The sequence below is a fragment of the Gasterosteus aculeatus genome, chromosome 16 (assembly GCF_964276395.1).
Source record: "Gasterosteus aculeatus chromosome 16, fGasAcu3.hap1.1, whole genome shotgun sequence".
Taxonomy (NCBI): Eukaryota; Metazoa; Chordata; class Actinopteri; order Perciformes; family Gasterosteidae; genus Gasterosteus; species Gasterosteus aculeatus.
Window position 1 is genome coordinate 18,238,368 of NC_135704.1, and position 13,829 is coordinate 18,252,196.

Below are 13,829 nucleotides of genomic sequence, written 5' to 3' on the forward strand. Positions count from 1 at the left end.
CCCACGATCTGTGGATTCTAGTCCAGATTATGGAGATTAGAAACAGATGTCCACGCTGGGCCAGAAACATTCGTATAATTACTTACTGGACATTCTTTTTTGCCGCCCCTTTTCATGTGAATTCAGGGTCGCGGTGACAAAAGAAAAACATGGAATACAACTGAGCTCATGTTGCTTCATGAGCTCAGCTCAGGGGGGGGGGCATGATTTTTTCTGTCTGTGCGTTTTTGTGGTTTGAATCCCGTTGTTCACACCATCGCATTACAAACCCTCGGATACATTTACGGACGCTCCGTGTGCTGTTGTGTCCGTTTACATCTCTTGAGGGGAAGCAGAGCCAGATGAGTTATTTATCCCGTCTGTCTTCGAGCAACTTTGAGCTCTTCCCGCTTACATTGGGGAGGCGAGTCGAGGGGCCAGCCCACATGGGGGGAGGGTTTTTTTTCAGTACTTACTTTTACTTATGTCAGATTTTTAAATGGACTTGTAAAATAGTATATAAACATTTTGTAATAATAGTTTTTGGGGGACTGAATAAAGGTCTTTGTCATGAAGTCTGAGCGTCTCAACTCCTAAATGTACCTGTGTTTTCTTTTCCTAAAATAAAGGGTCAAGACTGAGAGTAAATCCTGGCATGTGATGGATTTTTTTGGTGGTTTAAGTAGCAGTAGTAATATTTTATTTCTAAACTTTAACGTTGTCACACATAATCTCAGTATTAACCAGCAGCCCTTAAAGGCAACATCAACTCCAAACGCTATTACCGTAAAACGTGTGGATTTATTTTTAAATCAAATGAATACTGCCACGTACTGGTGAAAACACAGCGATGCACCAGGTATTTATGTTGTACTCATGGAGAAATAACTCATGAGGCCCCCGAGGATTATATGACCAGATTAAGAAGTAAGAGTGAAGTCTATAATCACAATTTAAAACACTTAAACTAATCTGTATAATAGTCATTATTACGGGAAACATACGTGTTTGATTAGACAATCAAAAATGATCAATTAGAAGGTTGTCATCAAATTAGTTAGAGTTTTGTGTTTTGAATTAAATTTGATCATTTACTGATTCGTTTTGATCCGATGCGGACATTGAAAGCTTTTGTCCATAAACTGATTTTACATTATTAACTAAATTTTTTATTGACTTTGGAAGCTTTTGCTCACAAAAACAACCTGCTTGAATATCTCACTGTGCCTATGTTAGAAGATTGACAAAACAATTAATCGATAAACGACAAAGGGCTTATTCAATAATTATATATTTAAAACGTTTGTAATAAATCCATCTATTTTTTGTATCTATTAGTTTGCATTCTTCTGCTACGTATTGTATTGGTATTTTCAGACGTGTTTGGCTCATACAAAAACCGAAAGAAAATCAGGCATTAACGAGCCGTACTGAACGCGTGAGCGAGGAGCCCGGACTGAGCGAAGGCCCTCAAGCCCTCTGACGTGTAATTCAGGCGCCGGGTAGCGGTGGTTTCTCGGGTCAGCTCGGAGGCTTCTTTTTTGGAGGACAGCTGAATCATGGCCCTGAGGGTGATCCGGCTGATCGCCCCGTCGGGGGCGACTGCTCTTAAAGGGGTGAACGTTGCACCGAAGGTAAGAGCAGGAAACACGCGCACATCTGCTCCGGTCCGGTGGGTCAAGTTTACAAGGGCAAGCTAGCACCGCTAGCTAGCTGCACTAGCATCACACTCGGGCGCCTGCGGGCCAGCTGTCAGTTTGTTCGTAAAGTCACTGGCAGTTGAGAGTTAAGAAAACTTACATGTGTGTAAGCAGTATTAACGTGTGTATACCATATGTTTATGTATGTATTAAGCAATACGCTTCGAGAGGCTCTACTTTATCGTCAATAATGTCACAGTTCGAGGGTGTTGTTCGGTGTTACGTCCCTACTGGTTTCTGCCTCGGTCGCCTGATTCGTCACGCATTCACAAACCTATTGCAGAACATTTTACAAAACGCATCACGCATCCACTGCAGCAGTACCGATTGTACGTAAGTGAGCACCACATCACTGACGCGTATGAAGAAATACATTGAAGAAAATCTATTTATTGAAATATTGTAACAATCTGGATTCGAACCCTGTCGAGCAAAACTATAAAGGATCCAAAGGCAGACGTGCTACGCAGCCCGCAGCTCATCAGGATCCAGAAGGAGAAGAAACACAACATGCTGCCTCTCACCACACACACATTTTGATTAGCGCGAATCTCCTTTACTGACGGTTATACAGCGACGTACATCACGACCACTTACGAAGAAATACATTTAAGACAATACGATAGACCAGATTGGAACGCTACATTGTAAATCACCATATCTTACCTGTTGGTGGTTGGTGGCTAACCATAGTGCAGCTTAATGAACTAAGTCAATTTACTTCGTTGTATCTCACACACACTATGAATACGTGTTGTGTGTCTATAAACACTGCCCATTGTAAAGCTAATAAATACAAAGGACACGTACAGTACGCGATACGTACACGCAACCTATATGGTACCACTATACAGTAAGGTGCATGTAGGAGCTTTGAGGGTTGAGCATCCGGTGGAGAGAAACCGAGACGGCTGGTGTGCGAGTTGTTGCCCCTGGCAACGCTTTTTTTAAGACGGGAGCAGCGAGCTGCGCTGCTGGTGTTGTTGATGCAGGTCTGACCTTCTGCAGCCGGCCATCCAAATGTTATTGTGATGACTTGTAAAATACAGCCAGTCGGGACGACCTGGATAAGAATTCGCACAAATAAACGCTGGGACTCGGCCCCTTCTGGACCTTCCCCTGGAGGCAGTTGGAGTCATCTGAGGTTGTGTGTTTTTATTGATCGCAGGAAATGTAATACTGTCTACAGCTTTAACAGATGGTCCATGCGTGGAAGTGGGCACATGATTTACTCCCTGAAGTTTGGAGAGTTTGTTATCATGGTCGGATAACGGTTGGCTCTTCCCTTCTACAGCCTCTCCTGTCGCTCTCTCTTTCAGACCAATCACTGATGTGTCCTCTGCCAATTTTATGGCAGCGCTTTTGCAACGCAGTAGTGTGTGAAGAGACCGTAAAATAGGGAACTGAGACAGCTTCACAAACTACAGCCTCCACAATAACCATGAAGTTGGATCCACGGCCCTCTAATGCAGTTCTGTTAAAAGAGGAGGACGTGGAACCTTCGTGAAGGCGGGATTCATGGCAGGGCTGTTGGTTAGTGTAGAGTTCAGAAACCAGCAAGTCACAGCTGCTGCCAATTGTTTTTTTGTTAAAACTCTTTTTAAAGGGAGAATCGTAAAACGAGAACAAGCTTTTAAACGGTATATTCCATAGTCTTGTCCGTCTGAGTTGATTGATTACTCATTTATTAGTGGTAGTTGAGTTTAGTGAGTTTTAAATGATCTCGATGCCCGTGGCCTCGCGCCAAGTAAGTTTTAATGACCGTTGGATGATGGTCTACGGCGCGTACACCAAAACCAGTTTGTGCTTCTGTCCTCCAGGCGTGTGTCCACACGAGCCCGGCGAGGAGCCTCCGGTACGGCTGGTTGGCCTACGCGCTGGGCGAGAGGACGACGCCGCGGTTAAAGCACCACAGCAAAATCATCACCGTGGACGGCAACCTGTGCTCGGGGAAAGGGGCGCTGGCCCAGAAGCTGGCCGACAAGCTGGGTAACGGTCTCAGGGCGGGGGCAACCATCTCAGGGCGGGGGCAACCATCTCAGGCCGGGGGTCCTGTTCCCAGGCAGCGTCCGTGTCGTTAGGATGTAATCGATACTAGTACTCATCAATACTGCTCATTGCCTGTTTTAGTTATTTATTATTGTGAGGAAACATTCAATGAATTAATGAACTGATCTACGTTTATTTATTCTTGTGATATCAACACGTGGGCTTTTCTAAGCAGTAGTACAATAACTTCTAATCTAATCCTTGATGTCAGTGATCATGTTCCATTGATCCGACTTTGGTATCATCCCTCAATTCACCTGCTGCCCGTCTAGAAATCTCTTTTGGGAAATATACTTGTGTGTTTGCTCTGTGTTATTGGTCGACATGGAAACGCAGCTAAAGAGACAATGTGGGCTTTGCGTCAAACCACCAAACCTCCTGCTCGCTGCGTGTCCCCCCCCCCCCTCCAGGGATGCTGTACATGCCGGAGGCGGACACTTTCTACTTGGACAAGAGGACCGGGGAGAAGGAGCTGCTCCCCGTCGACTTCAACGGGATGTGCAGCCTGGAGAGGTTCTACGCCGAGCCCAAAGCCGCCGACGGAAACAGCTACCGGCTGCAGATGTGGATGTACACCATGCGGGTGCTCCAGTACGCCGACGCCCTCGAGCACCTGCTCACCACAGGTAGGTGCAACTTGCAGTGCTGCTGTACGCGTTTAGCCGTGTGCCGTTAAGTCTGAGCTGGGTCAGTTGAATGAGCAGAATCTCTCCTCTGCGGCCCCCCCTCCCCCCACACCGCCCCCTGCGGTCTTCTGTGTTTGTTTGTTTTTTAGGCCAAGGCGTGATCCTGGAGCGTTCTCCCTTCAGTGACTTTGTCTTCCTGGATGCCATGTTGAAAGAGGGTTACATCAGGAAGGAGTGTGAGTCCGCAGCGCAGCCTCAAACACAAGATAGCGTTTGAAACGGAAGCGTTTATTTGATCTGATTTCACGTCCACTGCTGGATGAAACGTGCAGGTGTGCAGCACTACAACGAGATCAAAGGCATCAGCATCTGCGAGTTCCTGCCCCCACACCTCGCCATCTACGTGGACCTGCCAGCCGAGGAGGTGCACAGGAAGATGACGCAGAGCGGACAGGTAGAGAGACGTGTCCTCTGAAGCCAGAGGAGACGGGTGTCTCGTTAACGCGGCGCACTACGCTTCTCGACAGAGGACGTGTTGACGTTCCAGAATGCTGAGCAGAACGTCACCAAATGAAACGTTGAAAAGTGTGATGATGTGATCGGGCTTTTTGAGCAAAACCAAAAGGACTCTTTTTAATCCCCCTCAGAACGTGGCCCTGTCGTATCTGAAGGGCATCGAGGACAGCTACAAGAACTCCTTCCTGCCACTCATCGGGTGAGTTGAAAACAACGTGTGGAACAGAAAGAATCGGAATGCGATCCGGTGAACAGAACTCCTTTTTGTTCTTTTTCAGCGAAACATCCGAGCTGCTCGCCTACGACGCGAGCAAAGCCCAAGACGTGGAGAGGGTGAGGCTAACGCGCGCCGCCGGCCGCGCGGGCATTTGAAAGCCTAAACCGCGCGTGTGTGTGTGCGCAGATCCTGCAGGCGGCGTCCTCACTGTGCTCCGTCCGCAGGTGGCGGAGGACATCGAGTATTTGAAGTTCGAGAAGGGGCCGTGGCTCGAGCAGGACGACGTCACCTTCCACCACATGAGGATGCTGTGAGTTCAGACGCTTCCACATTTAAATGCAAATTACACCTCCAAACCGGGTCGAGTCAGATTCACGGCCTCAGCCTCTTGTTTGTCACACTCATTATGGATAAATATGCAAAGTACCTGCAACGATTCACGGAGACAACTTTAAATGCAGATTGTCTCTGATTGCATTTGGTATGCCGTCCTCCAGCCGTGGATCCGCTAGTCTGTGGGCCGGTGTTATATCTCCCTCCCTCTCTGTGTGTGTGTGTCTGCAGCGTGGAGGACAAACAGAGGGTGTCGACTCTGACCCACATACCCAAGTTCCTGCCAGAGATCACCATCGGGGCCCACGACTACGACGAGAAATACTACGCCTACAAGTCGGTATGTGGAGGCGGGGGGTGGCGGGGGGGGGGGGGGGGCGCCCGTCCTGTCGGTTATGAGCAGCGACGCATTTCGAAATCTTCATCCCAGTAAACGTTTTAGCAGCCGGATCAAATGGTTTACAGGATGTTTTAATAGTGGATTTGTTTCTTTACAAGGATTGTACAAAGGCAATAAAGTGAATGCGGGTTCACAGATGATTCCAACCCCTCGCCGTTATGTGGAGATCAGCAGTAACAAATCGTAAATCTGAAAGTACAATTTGATGAATTGCCGCCCTAAAGAAACCGAGCTGGAAAGATCTGTGACGGTTTAATATCAGTCGCTTTATTTGCTGCTGTGAGTTGGAACTGAACGCAGAATGAGGAACGTTGTCGCTGTGTAACTAACGCGGATGACTAATAACAGTTTAGACACAATGTCGCTGTCTGGGGATCCGTTGCGTTACTTTGTGTTGATCCCTTTTTATCAAATCAAACCTCGACGCCATGGAATAACCGAAATATTGAACGACCGGTGGTTTGAATGAGGCAAATGGCCGGTCTGGAATGTCCCGCGAGGCTCCCGGTGTCCTCGGCCTCGACCTTCTGTGTGAATCGACTGCGGGCGTCTTTGTGCTGCGGCGTCGTGCAGCAGGAGGCTGTGACCTGACATTTAGACCTCAGGAGGCATCTCCCTGACAACCGCCACAGAACTTAGAGGATTATTATTCTGCTGATGAAATAAACAAGCCTCCTCATTAATTACATATCTTTGTGTTCGGTGTTAAAAAATGATTATTTGCTGCGTCTTGATTGGACGCTTTCAGCTGTTTAAATTGGAATATATTTATATTTAAAATCTAAAATGATACGTCCAACAAGCCGACGCTGCTGCGGTTAATGGTTGATGTGTTTTCTGACCTCGTAGCTCCCGGGGAAGAAGTACGCGCCGGGTTACAACGCAGATGTTGGAGACAAACACATCTGGCTGAAGTGAATGACCCCCCCCCCCCCCCCCCCCTGCTGATCAGCTCCTATTGATCCTGTTCTGCGTTCTAAATGAAATGTATGTGTTGAAAGAATAAATTTAAAATCTACAAATGATCTTTTTCTTTGTTCTTATTTCCGACTATTCTAGTTTTCGTACATGAAACAAGGTGGTGGTGGTGGGGGGGGCTTGATTTGTGCACTTGAACGTGTTCGCTGGAGTAACGTGCTCTGTTCTCTCAGCCGTGGAGCCGCTGCGTGAATAACTGAATCCCTGGTGCAGTCACATCGAACTAATGGAGGATGAAAAACACGCAGTCTGGGAAGAGGCGCTGCCGCTCGGTCCGGTCTGGTATAATGTGACATGGAGGTGGGGGGGTGGGGGGGTCACACCTGAGCGGTGGGACAGATCTGGAAGCAGAAACAACCTAATGGTGCGCTAAAAGGAACCGCAGGCTAGAGGAGGGGAAATAAATGCAGCAACAGTGACGGTGGAGGCAGAAAATCCCCAGGAGCAGGTCTGAGTGAGACGCCCGACAACCCAGAGGCCCCCAGGTCCTCCAGCTCTAATGCTTCCACATGTTCTTCCCCCCCCCCCCCCGTAGAAGCTGTGGCTTCAAACGCACCACGTAATCGCCAGCGAGGCCACGCGGCGACGCAGAGGGTGGCGGAGGCCCCGCAGGGAAGATGGACGCGTCCCCTTATGTTAAAACCAAATAAACCAAAACCGGGTTTGTATTTGAATTCACAGCGCTGCCCAGATGTGAACACCAGGTCGAACTCTGACCTGTAGGAGCTGATGGATTAGAATCTCACGCTTAAAGCATCAGCTTAATAACAAAGTGAGGGTGGTGTTGCTCCGTCGGCTGCCACGTTCCTAAAGACAGGATTCAGCTTTTTTCCTGCAGGCAAATATTGATTCAAATGAATCCCACTTTACTTGAAATTACTTGTTTGACCAAAAATACACAGTTTAATATTCATATTAGCTGTCCATCCATAAGCAATACCTGCTTGTCATTCATGGAGGTTCGAACCAGCTGCGTCTCTCATGGATTAAAACCATAATCATTCTGATTGCAATTATTTGACACACATTTTGCACTGAGGACTTTTGCTTTCTTCCGCCAGTATTTATTTATTATTCTCTTATTGTCTCTCTAAACATATACTGTGCACTGCGAACACAAATCCCTGTTTCAGCCCAAAGAAGTCCGTCAAATGAAGACATAAATAAGGAAATGTCCTGTCATTGATTCCTTTGGAGGCAGATGGTGGCTGCAGAAGCGTTTGGGTTAATGATGCGTGCTTCTGACATCCCCACTTCACTTCACGTCTTTAAACATTCATCCAAAGCTCACACCTCCCGGGCTTAAAACTAATTTAACGCCGTTCAGCAGACCGATATTGAAGGTGTCGCACCAGGAAGCAGATTTCGTCCCCGGGAGGCCTCGCCAGCACCGCTGTCTGTGTTTGGCTTCTTGTGGCGGCTGCTCGGCATCACGGGAGAAACGGGGAAAGATCAGGAGAGGTGAGATGAAGACGAAATCACGGCAGTCGACGGGGCTCATCAGCGTGCAGCCAGCGCCGCAGACACAACTGGGTCCTCTGTGGGCTCCTGTCAGGCGGCGAGCGGGCTGAGAATCACGCAGGAGGCTCCAGTCCAGCGGCAGCAGATGGCAGTGTTGTAATCTGGATCCGTGCGGCCTGAAGACTGAATCCGTGACTCCTCTCTTGATTTATCCCCTCAGTAAACAGCAACACACCAGATAAAGAGGCCCGTGGCAGCCAGTGTGGCGGCGGTGGAGGGTTTTGTGCGTCTCAGCGTTGTTGCTGAACTACATTTACCAAACGAATGTCACGCTGCATTGAAAACAACGTTTACAGCAGGAATAACCAAGAGGAATATTCTCGCAGACTGACGTCTTTTGCAGCGAGACAAGTCGCCCCCTGCTGGCCACCGGAGGGAGTGCAGCTCGGCTTCACTGCTCTGTGTGTGTGTGTGTGTGTGTGTGTGTAGGGTTAGTATTCAAAGCCTGCCCACCTTTTAGCGGTCCAATCAAATACAACGCGTTGGATTCAAATCCCTCCCGTAAACGTGCGCCTCCTTTGCTCCTCCGCCGAGCAGTTGGCCGGAGGCGCCTTCTGATTGGCCCGCCGTCGCAGAAGGCACATTTCCATTCCGAGCGTTCGCACGTGCGTCCAACGGCCGATCGTGTGAAGGCAACGATACGCGGCGTTCGGGTTGCTGACTGCGAACAAAAAGACGGGGCGTTGTGAGCGCGAACACGGCGTTCCGCGCCGCGCTCACCGACGGGCCACACGACGGGGTTATTGATAACCTGCCTCCCCCCCCGGGGTGCTTTACGCGTTGCTGCGGTCGGAGTGTGATATTTGAGCGCCCGGAGGCTCCCGCGGATGTTTCCAGCGGCACCATCGATCTGACCTGTTATTTTCATCCTGTCCGATTCCCAAAAGATCAAGCAAATATATTTGTTCTCTGCGAGATGTGAGCCTGAAGAGCTGTGTGGGCTTAGTATTGATATCTAATAACAAGGCCGGCTAGCGGCCCTCGGATAGCAGCGAGAACCACGTGTGCTTCGATCGGCAAAGTTGAGTTTCTTTTCTGTTTGATGTGAACAAGCTGCTGTATTCTCCCTGCTGAAAAACATGTAAAGTAAGAAAAAAAAGTGTTTTCTCTTCTAGATATCTGCTGCCAGATCCCACAAACTATTAATTATTAAGTGTCACAACACTTTGCTGCTGCTGACTTTGTGTCGGCACGTTGGTGCCGGTGTCGAGGGTCCCTTGCGGCCGCGACGCTTATCTCGAAATAATAACCGGTGTCATCTGGTGTGTTTTTTCGATGGCAATGTGGGATCAAGAGAAGACTTGTTTTTCAGAAGTGATGAGACGTTTGAGGAGGCGGCCTTCCCGGCGCTGGCTGCACAGCATGTAGCTGACTAATGGTCATACTCCGAATCCCCTGATAATTAAATGTGATGCACTTGCAAGTGGCTCTTGATAAGTCTGCAGACGGCGATAATGCGAATAGAAATTCCCTCCGTTGTCTTTGCCGCCGGTGCAGATGTAATTCCTGAGTCATTTCCTTATCTGCGCCGACCTGCACAAAAAGCGCAGCTTCTCACACCAGATCACGAGACGAGTGACAACCCGGCCCTTTGTTTCATCTCACAATGGCGTCGACGTCTTCCTCCTCGGTCCTCTCGCCCGGAGCACTTCGGCGCGGATATTCTGCCGTGACGGACGCGAGGAGGTGCCCTTTGCGTCGGCTCCAAGAACAAAGCGGCGGGAAAAAGAAGGAGCAGTGAGTTGTCTGATTGACAAGCTGCAGCCGAGCCCTCTGCGGGCTCCTTAATCTTCCCCTGCGAGCGCAGGAATTATCTTTGCGGACCTGCTGGCCTTTCACCAGGAAAAAAAAAGTTCTGGATCTGGACACCACGAGGACGAGGTTCGCCGTGTTTAAGCTGCAGGAGGGGGGCGTTTTGGGTGAAATGTCACTTGTCTGAATAACAAAGTTTGGCTGAAGTTGCCTCCAATTTCTCTCGATTGAAAACAAAGCTTAACAATGCGGTTCGGTGGAGGGAAGGATAATGGCTTCCCGGGGGAGACTTCAAGCACACGAGGAGAACATCAATGAACTTTTTGAACTAAAACCCAGCTGGAAAGGAGTCCGGATGGAACAGACACCCAAATCACACTATTATCCCAATTAGGACGATAATCAGAATTTCTCATCCATCGGTTAATCATCATCAACGTCGACGCTTCTGATGAAGCGCGCGTTTTACGGTTGCAGCTTCCTGCCGCGCATGAAAAGGAGAATGAGAAACGTGACGCAGCCCCTCACCGTAAGGTGTCCTGTTGGATTAATGATCGACACAACCAGAGAGCTGAGACAACACAACACATGAATCTGTTTTGGTATTGGTGTTAAAATACAGCAGCCAATCAGGTGACCGGCAATTCGTCCCATAACACTGGAAACTGGATCTGTAATTTCATAATGAAATACACGATGTCTTTATTCTGGCTATAAGTATTATGCTCGTTCCGGGGGGGAGTTCATGTGGTGCCGTTATTGGTTATTAATATTCAGGATGAATGAAGTGAACCGTGACGCTGCCTCGGACAGACGGGGAAAACATTAAACCTACGCGCGGCAAAAACACATTATTATATGATTTCCGCCTCTGATCAGTTTTTACTCGTCACAGGTGTGAAAAAGCGCATTAATGGCGGCTGGATTCCATCAGGCTGCCCCGGGTCCACGTGCGTGACACACCCACTTCACTGAACACCGATGGTGAATGTTATTAGTAACGCCTGAGCTTCTCCCGCCGAGTCCAATGTCTGCTGTGAAACGCGGTTGTGAAATATGGGGATTCATCACACGTGGAACGAATGTCTTCTGCCGTCCCTTATGTTCAGTTAAAATATTAATGACAGATATTAAATTATAAACACGTTTAGCCTGTGTCGGAAATCTCTCTCTTCTTCACACTCACTACAAATTTGCCTTCATCAAAAAGCAGAATAATGAGTGAAGGATGAACTAAAACCGCTGTGGGTTCCCAAGGCAACGCGTGGAGACATCGTCTCTCCGCCTTGTCCCGGGTCTATTTTTTACACATATTCACTCCCCGATGCTGATTTACAGATAATTCGTTAATGCAGTTTCCCCGTGCGGCAACCTCCGGTTTCTGAAGGTGAAGCTCATCCATCAAGTCTCTTAAAGCTGCATTCTGTCCAGTGACCAGCAGGGGGCGACTCCTCTGCTCCCATAGACGTCTATGAGGAAATGACTCTACTTCTCCGTAGTGACCAGCAGGGGGCGACTCCTCTGCTCCCATAGACGTCTATGAGGAAATGACTCTACTTCTCTGTAGTGACCAGCAGGGGGCGACTCCTCTGCTCCCATAGACGTCTATGAGGAAATGACTCTACTTCTCTGTAGTGACCAGCAGGGGGCGACTCCTCTGCTCCCATAGACGTCTATGAGGAAATGACTCTACTTCTCTGTAGTGACCAGCAGGGGGCGACTCCTCTGCTCCCATAGACGTCTATGAGGAAATGACTCTACTTCTCTGTAGTGACCAGCAGGGGGCGACTCCTCTGCTCCCATAGACGTCTATGAGGAAATTACTCTACTTCTCTGTGGTGACCAGCAGGGGGCGACTCCTCTGCTCCCATAGACGTCTATGAGGAAATGACTCTACTTCTCTGTAGTGACCAGCAGGGGGCGACTCCTCTGCTCCCATAGACGTCTATGAGGAAATGACTCTACTTCTCTGTAGTGACCAGCAGGGGGCGACTCCTCTGCTCCCATAGACGTCTATGAGGAAATGACTCTACTTCTCTGTAGTGACCAGCAGGGGGCGACTCCTCTGCTCCCATAGACGTCTATGAGGAAATGACTACTTCTCTGTAGTGACCAGCAGGGGGCGACTCCTCTGCTCCCATAGACGTCTATGAGGAAATGACTCTACTTCTCTGTAGTGACCAGCAGGGGGCGACTCCTCTGCTCCCATAGACGTCTATGAGGAAATGACTCTTGATTTATTCCCTCAGTGAACGTTGTAAACAACGAGTTCATGGTCTCAGTCTCTAGTTTCAAGTCTTCTACAATGTAGCATGATGTTCATTTAGTAAATTGATGATACGTTTAGAGTCAGACTGACCACAAAGCAGGAGATGGCTTAGGGCGGGGCTACACGTTGATTGACAGGTCACCACCACGTTGTGACATTAAGCCTTTTAGACCTCACATCACTTCTAATACACAATAAGATGAAGGCCAAAATCCTGAACGCAAGGCCTCAAAACTACGGTGCCATTGGTGGCCGTTGAGAACTGGTTTGATGGTGTTCTAGTTGCTGGCCAGCGATGTTCGTTGTTCCTCAAGTGTTTTGGAGCTGCTGTGTTGGTATTCCAGTCACTCCTGTGTCCGGGCTTTCGTCTCACTTTCTCAATCTCTCACTTCCACTTGAGAGCACGCTGTTGGTTAATTGGATTTTTTTCATTCTCAGCCTGCAAGAGGAGACATGCCGGGTTGTGACAGGTTTAGGGCGCGCGCACACACACACACACACACTCGCACACACCAGATCCTTTCACCTTAGTATATGCTAATCGTAATTGCTGTCCACACAGTAATTACCGTCATTACGGCGATGGAGTCGATGTGAATGTGCGAGAAAGGGCAGGTTAGAAAGCCGCGACCATTGAGTGCGTTTCCAGGACGCTGATTCTGATGAGCCTCATAAACTGCGTTTATGAGGCTCATCCTCTTCGTGATCAGATCGGGGCTGCTGCGTTTCCATGAGCACGGAGGAATCATCTAGTTCATATTCTCCGTATACATGATGAACACCCCCGACTCGCAGTGGCCTGGAAGCCGTGCAGATAGTCGACCGCTCTCCATTTCCGCCGAAGGCGCAGAAATGGAAATCTGTCCTCAATGTCTCCATTTATATGTATATAAATGTATTATATTCCAGGTGTGCCTACACACTTCCGCAGTTATCTTCTAGCAGGTGAAAAACAACCAGGGAGAAAGAGAAGCACCACTTCTTCTTCTCCAGCTGGTGCCACGCTGCTCACAGGTACTTCAGTGCAGCTCATTCCCGGACGTACAGAACATGTTATCATCGACCTCACTGACCTCTCCTTCTCTCCTGTCTTTATTTGCATAATTGGCATCGAGGTAGTCCAACATTATGCGGAGTGGCGATAATGATCAACAGGTAATCGGTATTTGCAGCAGAATAAAGGAAATAAATGAACCCGACTACCAGATCATAGACAGATTATTCAAGTCCATGTAGATTCACTCCCTGCTGGTATGAACGTAAATCAGCCGGTGTGTGTTTATTGTCCTAAACCTTCATTAACACGGATCAATACATCCATCGTGTTTGCCCCACACCCTTTTCTTTCCTGGGTTGCTAAAAGGATTTAAACATAGTTAGTTAGTGCCGACATAGTGAAACCAGCCCAGAGGCAGAGGAGTGGCTTTGCAAAGGGTCAATAGATTTCTGCCGTACAAATTATGATTATTGATTTCGTCTTGTTCCTGTT

General features: G+C 48.5%; 1 protein-coding gene across 1 annotated transcript; it reads left to right on the forward strand.

Moving 5' to 3' along the window:
- Positions 1-883: 883 nt before the first annotated feature.
- ndufa10 (NADH:ubiquinone oxidoreductase subunit A10) lies at positions 884-6,842 on the forward strand. The gene is made up of 11 exons (XM_040200870.2): positions 884-906; positions 1,357-1,613; positions 3,500-3,668; positions 4,139-4,354; positions 4,504-4,590; positions 4,687-4,808; positions 5,002-5,069; positions 5,149-5,203; positions 5,312-5,397; positions 5,652-5,760; positions 6,670-6,842. The coding sequence occupies exons 2-11, from the start codon at positions 1,539-1,541 to the stop codon at positions 6,736-6,738; spliced, it is 1,056 nt and encodes a 351-aa protein (XP_040056804.2). The 5' UTR covers positions 884-906; positions 1,357-1,538; the 3' UTR covers positions 6,739-6,842.
- The last annotated feature ends 6,987 nt before the right edge of the window (positions 6,843-13,829 follow it).

Bases quoted from the DNA above. Each gene is read 5' to 3' on its own strand.
- ndufa10 (XM_040200870.2), top strand. From the start codon at position 1,539: ATGGCCCTGAGGGTGATCCGGCTGATCGCCCCGTCGGGGGCGACTGCT. The intron at 4,591-4,686 runs GTGAGTCCGCAG...TGAAACGTGCAG, and splicing joins GGGTTACATCAGGAAGGAGT to GTGTGCAGCACTACAACGAG. The intron at 5,204-5,311 runs GTGAGGCTAACG...CTCCGTCCGCAG, and splicing joins AAGCCCAAGACGTGGAGAGG to GTGGCGGAGGACATCGAGTA.